This window comes from Pseudorca crassidens, chromosome 13, assembly GCF_039906515.1.
Source record: "Pseudorca crassidens isolate mPseCra1 chromosome 13, mPseCra1.hap1, whole genome shotgun sequence".
In the NCBI taxonomy this organism is placed as follows: Eukaryota; Metazoa; Chordata; class Mammalia; order Artiodactyla; family Delphinidae; genus Pseudorca; species Pseudorca crassidens.
In genome coordinates, this window is record NC_090308.1 from 13,780,032 (window position 1) to 13,804,955 (window position 24,924).

General features: G+C 40.1%; 1 protein-coding gene across 2 annotated transcripts in view; it reads left to right on the plus strand.

The window, feature by feature from the left end:
- SYNE1 (spectrin repeat containing nuclear envelope protein 1) overlaps nt 1-24,924 on the plus strand; it is a 456,348-nt gene that overhangs the window by 312,813 nt on the left and 118,611 nt on the right. The window contains exons 98-106 of one of the 2 annotated variants that reach the window (XM_067701747.1): nt 1,802-1,933; nt 2,881-2,990; nt 7,956-8,112; nt 11,027-11,158; nt 11,360-11,515; nt 12,098-12,307; nt 16,742-16,843; nt 21,327-21,446; nt 23,006-23,206. In XM_067701747.1, coding sequence (XP_067557848.1) covers nt 1,802-1,933; nt 2,881-2,990; nt 7,956-8,112; nt 11,027-11,158; nt 11,360-11,515; nt 12,098-12,307; nt 16,742-16,843; nt 21,327-21,446; nt 23,006-23,206 — 1,320 coding nt within the window. Of the gene's footprint in view, nt 1-1,798; nt 1,934-2,880; nt 2,991-7,955; nt 8,113-11,026; nt 11,159-11,359; nt 11,516-12,097; nt 12,308-16,741; nt 16,844-21,326; nt 21,447-23,005; nt 23,207-24,924 lie in introns of both variants that reach the window. The other variant, XM_067701745.1, reaches the window with a different exon arrangement.

The window sequence follows — 24,924 nt, forward strand, 5'->3', positions numbered from 1 at the left end:
CTGGAGCCCACAAAAGAGAGTTCGCAGGTCAGGACCATGGCCACTGTTTTGTCACTGGGGCTTTGACTAGGGACAGCTTTCAACCTGTTACACTGACTTCTTTGGGGTCATTCTCTACAGGTCCGTTTGGACCTGCTGTTTCCTCCTTGCCTGGAAAAGCCAGGATCTGGGTAGATGGAGCGTTCTCAGATGGGGGAGACTGCTTTGTGCAACAATGTGTGGCCTTCAGTCCTGGGGGAATGCCGGACCACCCCAAACCTCCCACCTTCAGGAAGATCACTGCTTCTCTGGAAGAGGCACTCCTGGGAGGGCGGGGAACGTACTGACCTGGGTGTCACTAGTCACCTGAAGGTCCTGCGAAATGCAAATAACATGTTTTAGGCCAGTGGCACGCCAGTTGTTCTACCTAAACCACCTTCTTTTACTGGGGAGCTGGGTCATCTTAAAGGAAAGCAAGTACCTGTGAGCTAAGGTGGCTCAGAATCAGGATGAAATATAAATAGTACCTATAGGTTTCACTGTTTGCTTCACTGCACTTCAAGCACGGATACAGATGTTGCCAGGTTGACGATCTGGAACATTTTACAGTTTAATTATGAGATTCTATTGGGTAAGACAGAGGGGGAACAGCCCCCATCTATTTCTCTGTAAGAGTTAGCGTACAGTTCTGAAAATAAGAGGAAGAGAAGGGTCTTTGTGGGCAGTCAGGCAGGCTGAGCTGGGGTGGCTGTACCCCATTCCGTGGTCAGAGTCGGCAGAGAGGAGCCAGAGGCTGGGGGAGCAGCATCTCCGCAGGACGACTCCTCTATGGAAGCACCCTAAAGAATGTTCCCTTTCTTTGCGCCTGCCCCCGGCCCCTCCCCTTGCTCCAGCCATGCTTGCCCTGTCTCTGCTCTCTGAGATGCTAAGCTTCTTTCCCCTACGGCCTTTGCTCCAGCGGTTCCCTAGGCCTGGAGGCCCCTCCCCCAATCTTTGCCAGCACTCCACACACATTGTCAGCTCTGCAGACGCCTTCCTCCCCAGCCTAAGAAACCCTTGCCCTTCACTTTCCATCCCATTATCTAGTTTCACATTCTTTGTAGCTCTTATCACCATCCCAGTGTATCTTGTTTGTTTATTGTCTGTCTCCCCAGCAGGGCCCTTGTCTGGCTTCTGGGCTGAATACCACCCAATGCCCAAAACAGTGCCTGACACACAGTGGGTACTGATCCGTATTTAGTACATGAGTCATACCAAAATGGTGTAATTTATCCTGTGACGTATAAATATATGGGAGTAGAAAGGCACTCATTCAGAACTAGTTCCATTCCGATACACCGTATTTTAGGGCCTGTTAAATTCCGTCAGGACAGTCTAGCAGGAAGAATGAACTCCTGCCCGGGTAATAAGTAATTACATTGGCTTTCTCCTTTAGCCATACTTTGTCAAAGCCAGAGTGGCAACAGATGGCAGCGGAGTCTAGTCCTGGTGGTGACAGTAAAGGAAATAAGATCTAGAGTTATATTCTCATGGAAAAAATTCCAGAATGGTATGTGGTGACCACATCAGTCAGCTAAAAATCCTAGCCTCTAGAGGACAGTTTTTTCCCCTCAGGTGTTTCTGAGTATAATCATCTCCCTCCTGCAAATGCCATAAATTCGGGGGGTTTTGTGTTACCGTTTTTTTTAATGTGGTCTCATGTCCACATGGAGCCACTTTGGTATCATTATTCAGACCACGCTAAAAAGGAGCTGTCACTCTGTTTTGGTTAAGGTCTTCCAGTGGGTAATATGACTCTTGATTTCTGCCTCGTTTAAAGCAGGGGACAGCCCAGGAGAAGGAGGAGAGCGATGCTGACCTGGCTGCCACTCAGAGCCCCGGCGTTCAGGAATGGCTGGCTCAAGCTCGGACCGCGTGGACCCAACAGCGACAGAGCAGCCTCCAGCAGCAAAAAGTAATGCACTTCCTGACCTTCTCACCTGCAGACAGACCAGACGAACACCTTGAGAGAAATGTTTTAGAAGGACAGGTTCCTTCTGTACTAAAGATAGAATGCCCCTTTATCTTCTCTTTGGACAGAAGCAGGACCTGGCTGTTTCCTTTCCATGTACTTACTTGTGACCACTGGAATGACTAGTCATTTTAAAGTCGGTTCTCAAAGAAGAGCTTGTGCTTACTTTTAAAACAGTGTAACTCAATTATAATCTGCCCTCTATTTCTAGTCTTGCCTCTATTATAAATAATAAAAACCTCAGAAAGGCCTCTGAGAATTGGTAAATGTCTGAGTTACATGTTTTTAAAAGAAATGATATTTGCTTTCAGCGCTCAAGTAGATACCATCACAAAATAGGATTGCAAGTTACTGCCAGGTGAAACAAACGAGCTTTGATGACCGAGAAGGATTGCTCATTGATATCTTCACTTTATGGAGAGGGCATATTAAAATATTTTATCAAAGAGTAGAGACATTTATTATAAATAATGAAAAAGTAAAACTGAGGCCATTGATGATCCAATTTATCAAGTGAGTGGGAAATCGAAGAGAGCTGTTGCTCTCAAGGGTCTCTTTCAGTTAGAACAAGGCAGTATCGACTTTTGAAAAGTGAAAGTGCATTTTGTACCACTTGGGGGCACCATTGCCCAGCAAGTTTCTTTTCTCATTGATTTTTTTTTTTTTCCCCCAAGATTATTCAGAGAGTATCTTTTATCAAAGCCAAAGAAAGTTACAGAAGACTTGGAGACATGTCTGAACAGTTACCTAAACCACACCTTTTGTGTAATGTGCAAACTTAAAAACTTACTACCAAAGTTCTCTGAGAATTTTCTAGACATAGAGCTGTGATTGTAGACAATAATCATAAAGTAACAGAGATGTTTTTATTTGTCCTTTTCCTTGAGCAGGAATTGGAACAGGAATTAGCAGAGCAGAAGAGCCTCCTCCAGTCAGTAGCCAGTCTTGGAGAGGAAATTCTAACCCAATACTCAGCTGCAGAGACTTCTGGTGGTGTTGGGTAGGTTTCTTTCATTCTTTTTTTTTTTAATTCACTAGTTTGTTTTATTCTTTTAGATTCCATGTTTAAGTGATATCATACAGTATTTGTCTTTCTCTGTCTGACTTATTTCACTAAGCATAATACCCTCTAAGTCCATCCATGTTGTTGCAAGTGGAAAACTTTTCATTCTTTTTTATGGCTGAGTAATATTCCATTGTATATAGGTACCACATCTTCTTTATCCATTCATCTGTTGATGGACACTTAGGTTGCTTCCATATCTTGGCTACTGTGAATAATGCTGCCATGAACATTGGGGTGCAAGTATCTTTTCAGATTAGAGTTTTTATTTTCTTCAAATATATACCGAGGAGTGGAATTGCTGGAACTTATGACAGTTTTATTTTTAGTTTTTTGAGGAACCTCCATACTGTTTTCCACAGTGACTGCACCAATTTACATTCCCACCAGCAGTGTACAACAGTTCCCTTTGCTTCACATCCTTGCCAACATTTGTTATTTGTGGTTTTTTTGATGATAGCCATTCTGACAGGTGTGAGGTGATACCTAATTGTGGTTTTGATTTACATTTCTCTGATGACAGCTTACTGTTCTCTTCTTGTCGCTGTTTTCCTAACATTTGAAGAAATGTAAATATCTCACTCAAAATTTTATTTTGAACATCTGCAAAAATTTAATCATTTTGTTTTCACTTTATGATGTTACATTTACTTGCATTTTGAACATTTTGTTGTGCAGCATGAGTATAGCTAGTAATTATAATGGCTAACTTGCTTACCCTCTTTCCACTACGCTTAGCATTTCTGTCTATAGAAGATGCTAAGTTCATTTTTAAAATCAAATAAGAAATGCATTATAAAATTAGATTCATGATATTTCTAACTGAATAATTATATCTAACTGCAAAACATTTTCCCTACCAGAGCTAATCTTCCCCTAATATCATTCTGAAAAATAAATATATGTGCCTTCTAAGTATCTTGAGTTTTCTTGATGATCTGTTTCTACAGTTTCTGTATATAAAGTCATTGAGCTTTGAGTCCTGGTTTGGAGTAGAGACTGAAAGTCTTTTACACAGGAAAGTAAAGTGTTGAAGAAAAATTAAGGAAAGTGGAGAATTTTCAGGTTGAAGATTCTGGTTTAAAAGGTAGGAAGGAAAATAAACTGAAGAAGCGTGGAAGTGTCCCTGTATTTTGAGGCAGGTCTGGGTTTTATTCCTGTTCTGTATTTGTCACCATGGAAAAGTAACTCAACTCTGAGACTTTGTTTGCTTATCAATAGAATTAGAGTAATAATTGACTACCGTCATCACAGAAGGGCTGTGCTGTGAACATTGTGAATGTCAACTGAAAGGATATATAGGAGAAGTATCTTTAAAATCTAAAACATTAAAAAAAAAACTTTCAGCGAAACCTCTGTGTTCATGCAATGCCAACGGTTGAAATTTAGCAGCATCCTTTGACAACCATTATGTGTCAAAGAGCTTTAACTCCATGGCCTCCAGTGTTTTCATTTCTGAACATTTGTTTGGAGGAAATACATGGTATAAAGATGACTTTTGAAATATTATTTATAATACCAAATAATTAAAAAGGCAGAAATGCCTATTAGTAAAAAGAAAAAAAAAAGCCCTAAGAAAAATTTTGTGCCTATATAATCTTAACAAAAAATTATGTAACAATATCAGAAAATGTATATGTGGTCCTAAGTAAAAAATGTGATATAAAATTGAATGTATAGTACGTGTATGAGTAAGAACCAGAGTAGATGTGGATGATCAAAAGTAACTTTGGCGAGGGTAGATTTGGAGATTTTTCTTTCCTTTTTTTTTTAAGGTTATTCAGTTTGACATAAAGTTGCTGACATATGACATGCGTGTTGACTATATATGTATATACATATAAGAAATAGGAAGATATTCAAGGAAAGAAAAACAAAACAAAAAGCAGTAAAAATATTGATACAACTAATAAATATCAATTTAAAAGAATAGGAATGAATACATACAATAGGAATGAATAACATCTACAGTCAGGAATTCCATTAAAATAACCCTAATACTGTACAAATTGCGTTAAAATATAATGGGGCTTTAAAAGTCTCTGTTGTCCTCAGGCTTAAAAATGCTGAGAAGGCCATAAACGTGTGTCTGTATAAATCTAAAACGAGGAACGCTGTTTCGACTCTGAGTAGAGACTTGCCTTCACTTTGCATTTTCTTTTCTGTTCCCAGTTCTTCTGAGATGTTTATTCATCCCTCATAGTTTTCTGAATATTTTTGCCAAACTCTGTTTTTACGAAGAACCCATCCACACATTGCCTCCTCATTGTATGTACAGTCACGAGAAGCAGCGGTAGGAATATTCTGCAACTTTCTTGCCATGATTTTCTTTTCTTTCCTTGGCCTTTAGCTTTGGAAAGGAGCCAAATGAAAGACAAGCAGCTATAAATTGCGCGTTCAAATATAAAAATATTTTAAAGAGAAATTTGCAGTGCAGTACTGGCTTTCTGTAGAACATTTACTCCAAATACTTATACATTCTTTAATTTTTATACAAAATCTTTAGAAAAATCTCCTTTAAATCTAGTTGATGACAGAGCAGCCATGCCTTTTGGTAAATACACCGAGCAAACAAGCAACCATCAATTAAACGCTATCCAGAAGTCAAAAGAAAAATATATGTATATATTTTTAAAAGAACAGAATAACGTTGCTAGGGAAAAACTTTATATATTCAGCCTTCAACATATTAGCTGATTTTCTAAGACTGTCAAGTGTGAATTGGTTTATGTCAGAAAATCCCTGTGGGATGGGCATGGTTTGCTTCATGGCTACAAATTTAATAAATAAAGAATAAGTACTGTGTGACGTACAGGAGAATTGATGGAGGAGTCCTTCCAAGATCACTAAGGAAACTCAACTGGAAATTAATTGATATAAATATCAAAGGAAAAGAAGAATATTTTCTATGGGAAACGAAAGGCTGTGTTCTTATTTAAGACTAATTTGCTGGTGGCATTATATATGTGTCAATGCTTAAACATAAGAATATATACATATTAAATATCCCCGGGAGGTTTTTTTTTTTTTCCTTTTTTGGCCACACGGCTTGCGGGATCTTAGTTCCCTGACCAGGATTGCACCCAAGCCCTTTGCACTGAAAGCGGAGTCCTAACCACTGGACTGCCAAGGAATTCCCAGATATCCCCAGGTTTTATACTAAATTGTTATGCAAATATAAATGAATTAAAAGTGATGCACTGCAGTCCACCACCCCAAAAAACAGCACAATAAAGAAATTTAATTTCAGAAGAATTTTAAAACTTGTTTTTTATTTAAAGTGCTTTTTAAAAAGCAGAAAAATCCTTAGGGAATTCCTTGGCAGTCCAGTGGTTAGGACTCTGTACTCTCACTGCCGAGGGCCCAGGTTTGATCCCTGGTCAGGGAACTAAGATCCCACAAGCCGTGGGATGAGGCCAAAGGGGAAAAAAAAAAAAGGCAGAAAAATCCAGAGACTAATATAGCAAAATTAGAGGTATCAGTTTTATTTTGATATTTTTTCACTCAGCATTACTTTTTTAGATCAATCCATGTTGATACATATAGATCTAGTTTTTTCATTTTAACTGCTTAACAGTATTTTAACTTGTAACTATAACAACTTACCCATTTTCTTATTGATGGGCCTTTATATTGTTGCCATTTTTTTGTTTGTTTTTTTGCTATTACTAGCATTGTTGAACTTAACCTCTTAACATGTCTTTAAGTGTGCAGGTAAGAAAGATTCTGTTATATCCTAGAAGTAGAAATGCTGCATCATAGCCTTATAGATAATTTTTTAAGGTTTACTTCAACAGACCTACCTAGAGAAACTATGGTATTCAATGCTTATTCTGAAAAGAATTGGCTTTGGGGTAGTATATAGTAGTATTCTGCCAATGAACTGGTTATTTTTTTTTTCTTCACTTGAGCAAAAGTTTCCATCAAAGTAATAGTAATGGCTATCTAGTATGGCTTTCGGCTGACATGGTTCTAGTTAGGACTTCAAAACCCCTGACAAACTAGGACCTATTGGAACTTGGGTCCCCCAGGTTCTTATCATTGCCATTACCATTATCATTTAGGCCCCATTGACTGACTGGCTGTTTTTGACCAGATAGGGTCATAGGCATTATGCATATCTTCTCTAAATTTAATTCTCATACTTCTGCAAGATAGGTACTATCTTCATTTTAAAGATGAGAAGATTGGACTCCCCTGGCGATCCAGTGGTTAAGACTCCGCGCTTCCAATGCAGGGGGCCGGGGTTCGATCCCTGGTCGGTGAACTAAGATCCCACGTGCCGCACGGCACAGCCAAAAGGATAAAAAAATAAAGATGAGGAAACTGAGGCTCTGAGAAGTGAAGTGACTTACTCAAAGTCACAAATCTAACGTGCTGGAACAGGGAACCCAGATCTGTCTCACCCCCAGAGCCATAGTCTCAGATGCTACCTTATGCCTCTCTTTAAGGATGATCCTTCCACATTCTGTACTCCTATTGCATGTCCTGAAACCTGTTCTGTAGTATTTTCCTTGGACTCAGGGTGAAAACTCTCAATAGACTAGGCAGCATTTTTAGGGCTTTTGAATCAGTTTGTGGGCTATTTGTCAAAGGATACAAGTCTTATCGTCTGCTTTCTGGTCCTAAAAGTTACAGTTATTTTTATCTTTAATGCTGAGCTGTTTTCAGTGTATTTTTTTAATTATTGTGCTCGTGGTTCAATTATATGAGTAAGAATATACTTGCTTTACTATTAGTCTCAAGTTTTCTATTTTAATTTATATTTTTAAAGTATGAGCTAATGACTGAAATAATCTGGTTGCAATTTTAGAAGCCAGATCTAGTACACATAATAAATTACCTAGAACTTATTGCCTTTTTACACACATTGTAAACTTAGATTATTTATTCTTCTAATAGCGAAAAACCTGATGTGTTATCCCAGGAGTTGGGGATGGAAGGGCAGAAATCACCTGCTGAAGACCAGATGAGAATGAAATGGGAAAGCCTCCATCAGGAATTTAGCACCAAGCAGAAACTGCTTCAGAATGTTCTGCAACACGAACAAGAGCAAGTGGTATCGAACGTTTTGCTTTTACATATTAACTGATATAAAAGATGTACAGCTTATGCTATGGGAGTGAATATAACTGTGCAACAACCTATATTTCATTATCAATTCCAAAATAAGACATAAAAAAACTACTCATCCTACACTCTTCTTAACAAGCCTGTTTCACATATCCCTTTATAATGATATAATGATATGTGGAAGTTTATTTGACTTCTAGATACTGTTTTCCTCAGAGAAGATTAATATCTGATGACTCGTTAGCATAAACCATTAAATTTCAAATGGGCCTCCCCTTTTTCCCCACAACTTTGAAAATTAAGGATATACACATCCAGGCCAAAAAAAAAAAAAAGCTACAAATTTGTCAGTAAGTTATCAAGTTATCTTATTGTCTTTTGCTACTTCCAGTATTTAATCATTTCCGAAGATCTTACTGGGAAACACACTGGGACCTCAGTGGAGCTAAAGGGAGGGGAATTCAGGGGTCAGTTAACAGTGGTCACTGGCCCATCTGTAGGCTGGTTCCCAAGATGGGTGGGTACTCGTGATGTTGGACTTGGTTCCAACAAGCAAGCCAAATCCAGTGGAATTAAATATAGCAATAGAAGGTTCCAGATAGATAATAGCTATGAGTTCACCCTAAGCAGAAGCCTGAGAACAACAGAGAGTCAGAGGGATTCACCCCTTAAGAGCTAGTCAGGGAAGCCTGTGATGCTCACCACAGCTGTGGCCCAGCAGGATGCTGGAGATAGAAGCCTAGCCCAGGTCCTGGGTCAGCCCTGCTCTGGCCATCCCACCACGGAGGTATCATCAGAGCAAGTTCTAAGACCTTCACTGTGGATCTGGGGAAGCTGCTGTTTTCACTGCTCTGCTCCGGACTAGCTTAGGAGCTGGGAGAGGCTGACCCCGGAAGAGAAAGGGTATCAATAATTACAGAGGAGGGAAAGGCAGGAGCTGACAAAGCAGGCACTGTAGGGCAGGTACACCTTGCCAGGATCACCTGAAAGGGGGATGTCTAAAGGTGCCCCATCTGCTGAGAGCCGTGCATAAGTCATACAGAGCCATTCACCTCTGTCTCCGTTTACAGCCTCTTGTGGCATTCACACCTCACTCCCTGGCCAGGGCCTTCTTTGCCTCTGTCCACAGGACCATCACCAGCTCTGGCCCTGGAGAATAGAAAGCCCTCCCTTTCCAGAGGCAGTTGTCTCGAAATCATACTCCACCCTGGCACACAGGGCCCACCCTGGCACACAGGGCCCTTATACCTTTTGCATGGACCTCCTACCTGTGTTTGAATGGATCCTCCTTCACACCCCGATCAAACATTCCTCAGACTCACGGCTTGAGTTCTTAATTGCCGACCTAGATCTCCTGGACTTCAGAACAGCACTGTTCATGTGATAGGATTTCCCCATTCCTTTGTCTGTAAGTGGTATTTACCGTCCTAAATGGTGGACTGCAGCCTTTTCTGACTCTCCTAAGTCAGATAAATCTGGGATATTTCTAGTCACATTCCATGCGTACTTAATACTCTTCGCTTGTGAAGTGCCCGACCCCTGATTCTGCCTCTTGTCCATTCAGCTTGAACACTTGCATGAGTCGCCCATCCAGCACCGTTGACCTGGACGTCTCCACCATACCTGCTCTCATCTGGGAGAGCTGCTTTTTCTCTCAGTGCCCTGTCAGCACTTTCTTCTCTTTGGTGAGAAGAGGTGAGAGAAGAGTACAGGAAGAAGTAGTCCGGCTATGAGTTTCCAGAAAGAAAGGGAATGATCTATGAGGAACATATTTTGTGTTCTAGGTGTTAACATAACAATGCTGTGGTGAGGTTGACATTACCTCTCTTCGTAGATCAGTCAGCTAAGGCTTGGAGAGATTAGATAATTTCTCAGGGTCTTGTGACTAAGAAGAGGCTGAACTGGGATGGAGATGCAGGTCTGTTTAACTCCGAAGTCCCTCATTTTTCATGTTACCTTACTGACAATTTTGTACACTTGGATGATATACTTAACTAATCTCAAGTGTAAAAACAGGCACTTTTTTTTTGCCTCAAGTTCATTAGGTCAAAAGGCATCAGTCTTTCAGAGCACTGTTTCTTTGTTCACTTCCACTGTATTTAGCATCTCTGCAGAACACCTGGCCTCAGGATGAGATATGGCTTCTGCTCCTAGGAACCTGTAACCCAACTAAGGAAATGCTTGAGACATTTCTGAAAAATTTAGCAGCTGGGGAGGCTCCATTAGCGGGAATTAAAAAGGAAACAAAAGTAAAAAAAAAAAAAAAAAAGTGGAAAGTGGCTAGAAGAGGTGTGGAATTTAAGGCAGTGGATTATAAAGAGATGCTGGGTGGTGAGCGTCCAGCCACAGTGGGGAATGAGCCCGGCATGTGTAGAGGATAATGAATCAGCCTGAAAAGTAAGGACAAGATGAGGTGTTCTAAAAAATTACAGGACACTGAGTTTGAGCAGAAACATCATTAAAACGTTTGAGTGCGAGGCCATATCATAGTCCTTACTGGGGAGACATTGTGTTTGCCTAAAAGAGTTTAGGGGGGAAGTAAAGGAATCATGAAAGCAAAGGGATCAGTCTAGTTCTGGTATTTCGGCTGAATTATTTCATCATGGGTTGTGCTAAAACCAAGATTAAGTTGAGAGGAAGGCTATGATAAGAATTCAGGCATTTTTTCCCACTATTTTCTTTTCTCTCTTTCTTTTTTTCTCGGTCCATCAGGGAAACATTGCCATTGCTGGATCTGGTCATCATGTTTAGTGGACATGGTGTGTTGTAAGGTGGTTTTTCTCCAGCAGAGGTTTCCATAAACACAGTTTTCCCAGCATCCGCTTCAGTGTTCATTTCTAAATGAGAACACCTGGATAGAGTACAACTGGTCCTAACTAAGCTCTCCTGTCTGCCTACAGCTTTACAGCAGGCCAAATCGGCTCCTGTCTGGCATGCCACTGTACAAAGGGGACGGACAGGCCCAGGATAAATCCGCGGTGACGTCTTTGCTGGATGGATTGAACCAGGCCTTCGAGGAGGTTTCAGCCCAGGTAGGGTGGTGCGCTTGGTCTCCTTGTGGATCTGGGATCCCAGGGGGTTGCTCCACCCCAGGGCGTGAGCTGTTGAGACCCAGCGCTAGTGATTAGCCCCGGAAAGGCAGAGCCACTGGACCCCAGCATCTCATCCTGGTATTTTTCTTTGATTCCTCAAAACACTGTAATTAATCCTTTGTTCCTTCCTTTTTTTCTCAGGGTGGAGGGACAAAGAGGCAGAACACTGACTTGGAACAGAAGCTATACGACGGGGTCTCGGCTACCTCTACGTGGCTGGATGATGTAGAGGATCGCTTATTTGCTGCCACAGCACTTCTACCAGCAGAGGCGGAAACTTGCCTCTTTAACCAAGAGGTAAGCTTGGCAGCCCGTGTCTGTGGGTGTATGACATTACGCGGTACCTGAAATGCTGACATCGGATAATTAATGTTACGTGTAAAGAAGGTCAAGCATAAAACAGTTCTAATAAGGGACAAATGAGGTGTATTTCCAAGCAACATAATGCAGAAAAGAATTGCCTAAATATAAAAAGCTGTCAAAGATATTTATGTTGTGTAGTTTTATTCTTTGTCTTGTGTATGTGGGAGGTGGAAGAAACTGAGGACTCCGTGGGAACCCTGCTGTATATGGCAAAGCTTCCCCATGTGAAACACAGACTAAAAATAAGAACTATGAATTTCTAAATGGCACTTTAGAAAACTCATCTTTTCACCAAATATTATATATTAGTATTAGCAAATGATGTGAAGTTTCTGAGGAAAATAACAGTAACTTGCCTAATATTTACAGAAGTGTATGAAGTGGTCCAACTTGCCTTAGATGTAATTATCACTGAGCAGTATGAGAGATATAGTGGACTTCCTGTGAGGAAATGACTCGATCTGTATGTAAATTCATGGATCTAAACATTGAAATGCACTTTCTTATCAACCCCAGACTCTTGCCAAAGATATTAAGGAAATGTCTGAAGAAATGGATAAGAACAAGAACTTGTTTTCCCAAGCCTTTCCAGAGAATGGTGATAACCGAGATGTTATTGAAGACACTTTGGGTTGTCTTTTGGGCAGATTGTCTTTGCTAGACTCGGTAGTAAATCAACGATGTCATCAGATGAAGGAAAGACTTCAGCAAATACTAAATTTCCAGGTAAGACATTATCAAGAGATGTTTCACCATTTTCCAGCTACCTTCAACAATAAACAGGATCTTATCGAGGTATGATATAGACCTACCTATATACCTATCAAGGTATATAGATATAGACCTACCTTTTATATAGATATAGACCTACCTTTTATATAGATATAGACCTACGTTTTTTTTCAAAGGTACATAGGGCAAGAACATTACAGAAAAACAAGGGGGTTGAACTCAAGGAATAGAAAACAAAGTTTGATGCTCCTAGAAGTGGAAGGTTGAGAAAATCAGCCAACCAAACTTAGGGCTGAATAGAACTTTAAATTCAACCAGTGAAGCTCATATATATGGCATATTATAATGATAATTTCCAGTTGATAAAACTGGAGTTTAAAACATAAGACCAAAGAAACATGCAGGAAGTAATAAAAAGCATCCTTTGGGAATACTTACATTCTAATTGAATTTTATTTGTAGCGAACACAGAAGACTTATAAAATAGATTCATGTAATACATGTAATTAGGGCCAAGGGGTTGATGTAAAATTTTGATTTCCAAAAAAATACTGTAAAGTGTCAAGTAAACATACCACTAGCCAGGAAATGTGGAATTTTCTAGATATTCATCTAGAGGGACAAATTATCATTGCCTTCCAGTAGTTTACATTCTTAAAACTATAAACTAAAATTATCACAAACATTTGTGTATCATTTCTCTACTCACAAGAAATCTTCACATGTATTATTGACATAATAATAATATTATGATTTTTATCACCTACTGCTGTATAACCTTAGCTGCTTCTCTGACCTAAGTATCCTCAACTATTAAACCATGCCCAAGGTAACTACCTTTTAGGGCTTTGTGAGGACAAAATGAGTTAAAATGTGTAAAATACTGTAAACAGTGTCTGAAACGTAGTAAGCACTCAGCAAGTTTTGTTACTGTTGCTGCAATTAATAGTAGTATTTATGATAATAGATATAGGCTCTAAAACCAGTGGAAAAGTTAAATTATTTCTCCAAGGTTATTTAACCATCAAGAACTGGAGCCAGGATTTGACTCAAAGAATGTTTGTATATTTTATATTGTTAGGATGATGGCGGGGGAGTTGGAGAAAAGTAGACTTATTCAAGATATATTTGGAAGGCAGAATCAATAGGGGAGCGTCTGTTTGGATCTGGGCAACAAGAGAAAGGGGCACTGCTGAGGAACTCCAGGGACTCTGACGTGAGCATCTGGGGGGCATTGGCTGACAGAAAAGACAGGTGGGAGCAGTGCCATGGACCAAGGGGCAAGACTGGGTCGTTAGCAGTACCACTGGCTGGGCAAGGATATCGGGTAGAATTAAAATACTCAGGTGAATAGTCGCAAGTCTGTGGCTTAGAAGAATGACCTGCATTGGATATTTGCATTTGTATCTGTTATGCTGTGTAGTACACAGAAAGGAAAGAGCATTTCCCTTTCAGTTAGAAAACCTGGGGTTGATTATTTGGGTATTTTGTCTTGAATGCAAGATCTGATTGCATGTGCATCTGTACATAGTATGTCTCAAATCAGCTAAACTGTTGTGCAACTTACGGAAACTTGTTTCCTTACTCTAAAATTCCTCTTGCATAAAATAACACACTGAGTTTTCATAGCATTCTAGTCAATTGGCCATGAATGAGGTGGGTTAAAAGTGCAAATGGGTGTATCACCAGGAGGCATGTTTCCCTTTTTCAAATTGCGTTCTCTATGCTAGTGTCTCTGGTACTTTTCAGTTGTTATTGGTAATCATAGCCAGTCAGAGTAAAAACTGAACTAAGCACGAATACTCTGGAACTTATTTTGGGTAGAGGATCAAGAGAAGAACAAGTAATCTTGAAATTCTCTTTTAATCATCTTCTCTATTTTTCTCTGCCAACAAGTTTCTACTTGCTGGTGGCCAGCTCACAAACAAAAACTGACATTTCAAAATGTCTGTGCTCCAATTTAATTGAGAGAAGGAGTTCCAATGTTAGTATAATTAAAAGTCAAGTCACAAACCATTTTACTTTGCACTGAGCACCTGGTATACTCTCAGTGCTCAGCGCTTATTGGAATGGTAGCCTTCATTTTACAGTTAACTTTTTTTTTTTTTTTTTTTTTTTTTGCGGTACGCGGGCCTCTCACTGTTGTGGCCTCTCCCGTTGTGGAGCACAGGCTCCGGACGCGCAGGCTCAGCGGCCACGGCTCACGGGCCCAGCCGCTCCGCGGCATGTGGGATCTTCCCGGACCAGGGCACGAACCCGCGTCCCCTGCATCGGCAGGCGGACTCTCAACCACTGTGCCACCAGGGAAGCTCCCAGTTAACTTTTGAGTATTAGCTTTTGCCAGATGTTAACGTTATCCTGTACCCAACAGACAATCTGGAAAATGGGTAGATGTTATGTTGAAGTATGTTATCTACATGGAATCACAAGTTAATTATCACCTATTCTGTATTTTTAAAACTTTTATTCATAGACTTAAACCCAAATAAATTTCCTAGACATTTTTATAGTTGAATATTTTATTTAAAAAGTAAAAAATGAAAGAATTTCTTACTGAATGAGCAGGGCAACACAAATGATTTTAAAACTTGAAGCTTCCTGTTTCTCAGACAGCTAGAAGCCCACCTCTTTATGCCCTACAAGTAATTCCAGTAACTGTAAGAAAAAAATTGTGATGTCTGTTATGTGTGTAGTATATAGATACCTTAAATACCCTGCTGTATCACAAGTGTGGTATTAAGAAATGGTTAAAGCCTTTGGATTTTCATTCTTAAGAAAATACCAACATCCATATGGTTATAAGCACCTCTTAAAGTCCTTTATTTAGTAATTTTTAAATCAGTCATATTCTCTGCTTTACTTTCTTCTTGGCTAGTCTCATCTAGTAATTAGTGCAGCTTCTAGAAATGTGAACTCTGTTCTCTATTACCTGGAGTAGAATATGATTAATCTAGAAAAGGTGCTATTAAAAATGTAAAGATGATATACAGGAAATACATATACCCTCTTCATTTCTAACCCACCTTTATACTTATCTACTCATTTAGATTAACGGAACTAATGTTTTTCTAAATACGGGTAGGTAATAAGGACTTTACTTCTTTTGAATCTGTTCAAACGAATGGGAACCTCTTTTCTTAGGCATATGAACAGATAAATGTATCATGGTTCTAATGGCCCACGTGGCCTTACCCTGAGCACAGCTGATGACACAAGCATTATCATAACTCATAAGCAGAACCCTTGTTTCTGGCATCGTTTTTCCAGTGCTGTTCTTATAATTTCTCGTCTAGTCTGCAGCTAGGCTTGCAGATTGGTTTGGGTTTTGGTTAGTGGCAGCTGCTGCCTCTTAGGACCGTATGCTTTTCTCTAAATCTCACGTTCAGTTCTATTTCTTCTTTTCTTTTTAAACTGCATAATACACCTACTCTTTTCCTTCAGCCTCGTATTTTGTGTTATAATGCTGCCATGTATCCTTAAAGACTTCTTTTCTTCTTTGGTGTGATTATCCTTCTACTCATGAGACAGTCAGAATTTTTGCATCTTGGTACCATACACACATGTGATCAACTCCCGCTGAAGAGAATGTGATAAGTCAGGCTTCAGCCTATGATGAGCAACCAGCCCATCACAGCAGTTTCTAACTAATAAGAAATAGAGCTTACTTGTTGATATTTCAGGAGAAAAATTAAAAATGTTATAATTCAAGCTTTGTTCTAGTTCATTATTCCTTTTAGAATTGAGTATCAAAAAGTCTGAGAGTTATCTCCTTTCTGTACAGAGTTAACTCAATATAAGTATATTTGGACATTTAAATGAGTAACGTTTATGAGTAGGCTTAGCTAAGATTTTTTTGTGTTGTCTTTTCATATGTCTTTGGTCACTGTGAATAATGTTTATCTTCTAAACTTCTGGATGGCTTTTTATAAGCTTGTGCAAATTCTTTGAAAATAAGAGAAAGAAGGAAGTGAGGGAGAGAGGGAAGGAGAGGAGAGAGGAAAAAAAGGATCATAATTATTCTTAAGAATAATATTTTTCCCCCAAACACAACACCACCTCCAGGTTGTTTTACTAGCTCGAAGTCCTTAGTGTAATATTTCTGCTGCAATGTTTAAATGTGCTCCTTTATTACAGAAATAACAAGAACATTTGGGTGACCAATATTGCTTTTTATTTGTGTACTTCGTCTCCATCTGTGTTGTGTTGGAAATGCTTTGTATAACAAATTCTAGCACTTGGTGTAAATTTTTTAGCACTTGTATAAATTGTTACCAGTTCCTTTTACTTTCCCATAAGATAATATTGTTTCTTCTGGAAACAATTAAATTCCTACCCCTGTATATTATTTCTAAGAATGTGTGTTATATTTACAGCCATTTTGAATTTCCTGTTACACATGTTAAGCCTTCCTGTTGCTTTCCTCCTCAGAATGATCTGAAGGTGCTGTTTGCATCACTGGCTGACCACAAATACATCATTCTGCAGAAACTGGCAAATGTGTTTGAACAGCCTGTGGCAGAGCAAATAGAGGTATTTACAGCCGCCTTTTCCCATAAGAGCAAGTGCGATGAGTAGATCTGATTTACTATGAAATTCCACATATTCTTTGGAATATTAATGGCTTACTGTAGCATTTTTGTTTGTCATCTATTTTGTTTTTAAGTACCAGGTTTACAGATTACATTGACTCTGTCACTTACTTCTGTGTGTAACCAGGAAATGTGAGAGAGGAAAAGGTGTTAGTGACAGATGCTGACCTGAAGGTGTTTGCCACCTAACCATGAGATTAGACATGAACCTCAATGACACTCGACAGGGAGTCAGACCGTCCTGGTAGCGTTACACATGAAGCACTATGGATGTTTAGAAGCTGGGAGATTACCTTCAGCGGTGGTAGGATTAGGGAAAATTTTGTAAAGGGAAATTCGAACTGGACTTAGAAGTTTGGACACACAGAGACTGGGAAGAAAGGTGTTCTAGTAAAGAGAACAGCAAGAACAAAGGCATAAATGTTAGACCATTCAGGGCACTTCGGGAGAAAAGCAAGTAATCCTGTTTGACTGAACTGAACAATGAACAAAGGTGATTGAGGGGAAGTAGGGTTCAAAGAGGAAATTTGAAGCAGCTTATAGAGCCTGTTGAATGTCAGAGAATTTGGACTTTGTTCTACAAACGAGTGGTCAGCTTTATTGCTTGCGCACTTCATTGGTTAAAACAGTAAGCACACACCACAAATATATGTGTATTTACTTATTTATAAATTATAAGCAGGCACTGTGTTATAAAGCATACACACAACTGAAAATTAAAAACGCCTGTGGTTGTATATAAAGGAAAGACACAGTGTTTCATTCTCATCGATCATCTTAAACACTTTTGGGTACTTTTGGGTGAGTAGCTTGGAGACCACTGGCAGTGGAAAGTCACTAGGGATGTTTGGGGTGAGGATAAGTGTCAGTGCCAACTCCTGCATCTGGTGCTTGACATGACAGCTCAGGAGGAGGGAGGCAATGGGAAGGATGTTACACAGAACATCCCATTTCATAAACTAAGTAATGATGAAAATGTGTGCTTTAATGGAATTGCATACCCTAGTTTCAGTAGACCTCTAATGGTTCTGTGGGTAGAGGCCATAGGGAATCACCTGAAATACAGACCACCTCAAGTACTTCCCTATAGGATGAGATATCTAGATCTCTCTCCCTCTCTGACCATCTAAAACAGTTTGCAAAATTATATTTGAATATGTATCTTTCTGCACCCTAATTTCATCTGTTTTTTAACAGAGGTCCCTCATTCTTCCCAAATTGAAAATCATTCTTCTGCATCATAACTTCTACTTGAAAGGACCCCTTTTTATTTTTTATTTTTGGCTTATAATGTACCCAATCCCAAGCAGAATTTGAGCAGCCATAAGAGTGCTTTGCCTTGAATTTCTAATGTGAAATTTAGGATACGTATGATCACAAGTAACACTTTTACTGACTATTGACCAATACAACCAATGTAAATCCCAGAGATAAAAATAAATTACTCCTGATTTTGCTGAATAAATGGAAAGCAACTCAAAAAGTGCTAATCCCATCCCTACCCTCCTTGGGTTAAAGAGGTAACAGTAGCAGAAGCATGGGGATATATTCATCTTTTGAGTCGTGTCATTCTGACCTAGAACAGACCTGTTGCCCCATAAGCCTGTTGCACAGCTGTCTTCTTCAATCTCCCTTTACTACCGTTCTGAGAATTTCTTTCACTTCTCCCTTCTGCTGGGTCTTCTCTTTGCTGAGCTTCAGGTCTTTCTCTTTACTGTATTGCTTCCTTGTTTCCTTAGTGCGCATCCTTACTAAGAAAGGATGCGTGCTACATAGAGTTTTCAGTGTTTTGCGTGTCTGGAAATGTTCCAGTCATATGCTCACATACTACTCATAGCCAGGCTCTTTATACAATCCTTGGTCAGTTCTTTACAGAGTTTGGAGGCTTTTGCTCCATTGTTTTCTAGCTTCCAGCGTTGGCTTGAGGAATTGAAAATTGTTCTAATTCCCGAAGGTCTCAGAGTTCTGAAATTTCACAGTGACATGCCTTGGGGATGGTCTGTTTCATCCACCGGGCTGGGGGCTCAGTGGGCTCTTTTGATCTGGCAGCTCTCATCTTTCTATTCTGGAACATTCTCTAAGAGTTATTTAAATAGTTTTCATCCCTCTATTTTATCTGTCTCCCTTTCTGAAACTCCTTTTAGGCAGATGCTGGATGTTCTGGTCCAATCCTCTAACTTTCTTATCGAGGGACATGTCTCTCTTTGTCTTTTTGCTCTGCTTTCTGGAAACTTCCTCAGTTTCAACTCTAAACTTTTCTGTTGACTTCTGCATATCTGCTCTCATGCATTTAATCTTCTCAGAGACTGGGAAGTACTATCCACTTTGGGGTAGTATCCTGTTCTTTTTCAAATAGATGCATTGTCTTTTATAATCTCTCTGGTATATTAGTGATTTGGGGGTTGAAAGGGTTTTGGGGGGACTTGGGGAGAGTTTTTTATTTGTTGGTTTTTCCTGTATAATCTATTCCCCTCCGGGTTGCTTTTAATTTGTTGGCCTATTTTGGTCTCCGTCTTTCATGTTAGAGGCTTTTCTCAGCTATTTGTAAATGCTTTGTTGTCTCTTCACATTTAGGATGAGAGACTGAATGGGAACTTCATGAATGGATGGGGCTTGACAATTTTGAGATTTATGGAAGGATGATCTGTGTGGGCTATTGGAGAATCCTCGTGTCAAACTTTTTAGGTCTTTTCTGTTGGTCTTTTCATATTCTCCCGCCCACCGCCTTCTGTCTGGAGAGTAGAAACAAGGCTTCAGCACTCTAGGAGACGTAGGGGATCCACATTCAGCATTCAGTGGGTGTTGTCCCTTTATCCCCTTGTTTTCAGTCAAGAACTCGAGCCCACAACTGTGCCTGGTGCCCCTCAGTCCAGAGACATCTGTTTTACCTTCTCCAGAAAATGAACTTTCAGTCTTTTGCCAAGGAAGGGAAGAGCCAGTGTGGAATGAGGAAGGGGATCTGGGAATCGAGGTGCTCTTTAAGCAGCTTTCCACCAACCCTCCTTAGTTAGCACCCGCCCCATGTTGCCCAGGGTTCCAGAGATTCCTGTTGCTTTAATTTGGTCGTTGCTTTAATTTCCTGTTGCTTTAATTTAGCTTAGGATTCAGCTTCTCAGATTTCCTAAGTCAATTCCCGTGTATCCTTCTGATTTTCAGCTGGCAAAATTTTGTTGGTATTACCCTCTTTCCTATTTCTTTGCCCTTGTAGATTTATGAAGGAAAAACACCCCAGAAAACAAGCAAACAAAATATTGGCAGTGGTTTTGGTGGGGACTCAGGAGAGAGAAAATAAGACACGTGTGTTTCATCTGCCATGTGGAGTCCATATTCTTTTCATCAGGGCAGCTGAGGTTGCTTTTCTTCCAAAAGCCTTCCTCGACTGCTCCAGGATTCACTGGTGTCTCCCTGCTCCGAAGTCCTCTAACAGGGATGAGCTGCAGCAAGCTTAGTACATAACTGTATTCAGCCTTGTTTCCTTTTCTTCTGTTTACTCAGGCTTCCTGAGCAGACTGGAAGCTCCTTGAAGGCCAGGTTGATGCCTTGTCCTGCTTCTGTAGACCTCACTCTGGGAAGGCAAGGCTCAGCGCTAGCTGTCACTTTCATACCTGATCGCTTGCCCTCCCATTTCACAATGGAGTAAGCTCTCTCTGACCATGCTGTAGCATAGTTTCCTCTTTCCTCGCTGCATCTCGCTTCAAAGATGCTCAAAACTGCATTTCAGAAAACCAGAACACGATCCCCTAGAACATCTAGGCAAATACCTTTTTCTAAAGACGTCCTAAAATCATGCTTCTTCTTCAGGGTGCTATTCACCATTTCCCTTATTTGTTCAAGGAAGCCATTGTTCTCCCAACCCTCCATGCTAAGCCCTTCCAACCTCCTTACCTTTTTTTTTTTAATTTATTTTTTTAGAAGATGTTGGGGGTAGGAGTTTATTAATTAATTAATTAATTTTTGCTGTGTAGGGTCTTCGTTTCTGTGTGAGGGCGTTCTCTAGTTGTGGCGAGCGGGGACCACTCTTCATCGCGGTGCGCGGGCCTCTCACTATCGCGGCCTCTCCGGTTGCGGAGCACAGGCTCCAGACGCGCAGGCTCAGTAGTTGTGGCTCACAGGCTTAGTAGCTCCGCGGCATGTGGGATCTTCCGAGACCAGGGCTCGAACCCGTGTCCCCTGCATTAGCAGGCAGATTCTCAACCGCTGCGCCACCAGGGAAGCCCCAACCTCCTTATCTTTAAAATATCTGATCTGTAGTATAATAAAGGGCCTTCTTCACTTTTCTGTTTAATGGGGGACCATCATTTTTATGTTGCATGGAAAATGTTTTAGGTGGAGAAGAGAGGAGCAAATAAGGAGACACGATACTCATACTTTGCATGGCAAATTGCTTATGGGAGTTTTAATAAAATGTCATAAACCTTATATAGGCAATACAGCAGGCTGAAGATGGGCTAAAGGAATTGGATGCAGGAATCACTGAGTTGAAGAGGCGTGGTGACAAGCTGCAGATTGAGCAGCCTTGGGTGCAAGAACTCTCCAAACTCCAGGTACCGTTTTCTTCCAATGGCATTCAGCTTCAATGGTACATCCTAACTGGAAGGCAAGAAAACATTATTTTCTCTATTTTTTCAGGCTTTCTCTATAAAATTCATGTCATTTAGGCCCAATTTTTCTTCCAAGTAACTCTTAGAACATTTTCTGAAACTTCTATCGTATTTAGTACAATAAAATAAATCGACATATTTTGAGATTCACTGCAGGGCGGTCTGTGTGCATTTGTTGGAGGACCCTTGTGTCCAATTTTTTAGCTCTTCTCTTTTCTTGTATTCTCATGCTTTGAAGGTTTTTCTGACATTATTATTATTCCGATGGCTAAGCATTATAGCATAGTTTAGTTGTGGCATATTATTTTCTACTGTAGAAAATCTAATAACTGGCAATCCTACCTAGAAAAGTTAAAAAAAGGCTATCTACCCTGTATGGTACTACACCCAAAACAATTTTAAGGAAAAAATACTTAAGCTAATACTTTTAGGAAGTGTATTTTCTCAAGTTCAAAATTATAGTTTATATTTCATACATGTTTGAATGGAAAAGAGACATTGTTTTAATTCCAGAACAACAACAAAAAATTAAAGGTAGCTGAAATCCAAACAGACTCCCTGGCATCTTTCAGGAGTAGAGAGTTAACACTTCGGATTAGTGTTTTTCTAAATCTGGCACTTAGGCAAGAATCTGATCTCAGGTTGGTAGGAAGATACTGGGAGAGTAAACCAGCAAAGTGTAGCATCTGAAAGGCAACACAGTTAAGTTATATTAAGAAAAAATATGTGCGTGTGTCAGGTTTTCTCTGCACACACGCCTTATTGCAGAACCATTGAGGGATTAATAGTATGAGTCCAATACAGGGTCACAAGTTCTTACTTTTGAGAAAATAAAATACCTCTTATTTTAAAAAGAACATTTTTATTTCAACTATCTCATTCCATTATCTAACATTTCATCATGTGATGAGCCCATGGCCCCGACTCTGTCCTTTTTAGACAGTTTTCCGACAGTACTTAAATGTCAGGTGTAAGAGTCAAGCGTCATAGCTGTAAATAGGCATTAAAGTTGAACTTTTCCAGATTGAGGCATTTTGGCCTGCTAAACCTTAATATGATACGTTAATCAGGTCCATATGGCTCAAATAAATTTTGTATTTGGTGTATCATCGTCCGCTAAAATGTCTTTCCTGCTTAAATAGTTATTTATTTACCCCACCACATTTGGCAAAAACATTGCCTTTTTAAGTTTTAAAGGCTTTCTGCTCACATTAAACTCCTCTGTTTCTGTAGCTCTTTATTTAAGGAATAGTCCCAAATCTGATTATTACTTAGCAGACCAAATGTTGAGGATGCTCTATTCAGTTACTCTAAAATTAGAAAATTTGAGAGCATGATAAAACTTAAAACTACATTTTCTATGACATTTCCCTCAGCCACAAGAACAATTTTTCAGCGTTTTAACCCCACGGAAACTATTGACATCCTGTGAGCACAGGTGTTAAACGTACCTCATGAAGAGGTAGGTTTGAATTGAGCGTGAGTATCTGTCTGTTTCTTAGGACATGTACGATGAGCTGATGATGACCACTGGCTCCCGGCGGGGCGGTCTGAACCAGAATCTTGCACTGAAGGGTCAGTATGAAAGGGCCCTGCAAGATCTGGCTGACCTGCTGGAGACCGGACGCGAGAAGATGGCAGGAGACCAGAAAATTATCGTGTCTTCCAAAGAAGACATCCAACAACTACTTGACAAACATAAGGTAAAAAAAAAAACAGAGAGAAAGAAAATGTAGTTTTGAAAGCACATTCTCACTCACTGACATATATTTAGTAAAACCTAACATTATCAGTCGTTTATGAGTTTCTACTCGTGTAAGTTACTCTTTAAAATGGTCCACAAATGTATATTCAAGCCCACTGGCACTCAATAGCACAGAAAAATTAGAGAGTATATATTCCTATAATTCTGTAAGTGAACAAAGAATACCAACCATACCAGTAATTTTAATGATCAGTCAGCCATGCTTTCTCCTTCGTAAACTGCCTTGGACAGGAAACCCAGGGACTCTCTTCAAAGGAGCCCAGCTTCATTCTTCACTCTGCCCTTTTCCTTTGCATCCCTCACGCCCATGTGTTCATCTAGTCCTAGGTGTTCTCTCTGCTCTCCCTTGTCCTGGCCGAGAACTCCCCACTCTGCTCTGGGAATGCAGAGCTGCCCACTCAGCTCTGGACTGGCTTTATGTCTGGTACATGCATCACTTTGCTCTTCTGGTCCTTAAGTACATGCGCCTCGGGTTACCGTGGGCCTCAGGAGTTTCTTCCTGGGGACGGCAAGTGCTTTTACTATATAACCAAACTTGGGAAGCCTGAGAGTGTTCCATCAGTGTGTACCGTAACCAAGTTCAGGTTAGACACTGCTCCTTAGTGAAGGAATGCCTGTTTAATGCACACACACACACACACACACAAATTGCATTATTAGTAATATTACAAAAATAACATTTTTGCCAGTTCAGAGACTCAACCTCCCAGATAGTGGAAATTTCTTATGAGGAAACTTTAAAAATTCCCTAAGATTACAGATGATTATCATTCTACCATTACGTAGCTCTTTGGTGGCTTATGAAGGTAGATTTGGGGGGGGGGGGCGGCGTGGAGAATTGTGCTTGTTGCTACTTTTCCCAGAGGTTTTTGTCCAAAACTTTGTGATTTATTAAAGCCTTATCATTTGGCTTTGAAAACATTGCTTTAAAGTTCACAGCTGGTTTTTCTCAAATCTTTGACCACAGCAATAAAATATCATCCTGAGTTATTCCAGAGGGGAAACTGGGATCAATGAGTATAAATAACAGAGAAATAAAGCTCAGTAGATGAAGAACTCTAAAAGGAGCAGGCTGCCATTGAACAGACCCCCTCCTGGCCATGAGAAGTCCATCCAGGGCTGTCAGGGGGAGACGGGGTTGTAATAGGAATATCAGCTTTCTGTGAACATTGGGCTAAATGACTTCCAAGTTCTCTTCCAGCTTTAAGATTCTATGATATAATAATTGTCAGTTGAAGATAATGGTTCTAGCTTCTCCTGACCAGACCATTTTCTGAGGGAGAGCTCTGTGTGACCTTGGGCATGTTGCATGAGACTGAGAAGCGCAGTCTGTAAAGTGGGAAATAAAACTACCTATCTTCAGGGGTTGTTAGGAGGATTCAACGAGTTGGTTGCCGAAGTGTTCATAGGGCACCTGGCACGTAGTACACACTCAGTGTTAGCTGATGTTAATGATTCCTGGTCCTTCAGTTTCATCCGTGGTGCTGGGAACAGGAAATGGGATAGCCTTCTCCGCATCTTCTGGGGATTTTTATGTATAGAAAGTAATATTTTAAAACACGTTTGTAGGGTTGTGCAAGGCCTGCAGTTCTGCTGTGTGTAGGTGTGTTCTGAGGGAAATTTAAAAATATGAATGCCAGTTGTGTGTGTCCAGCT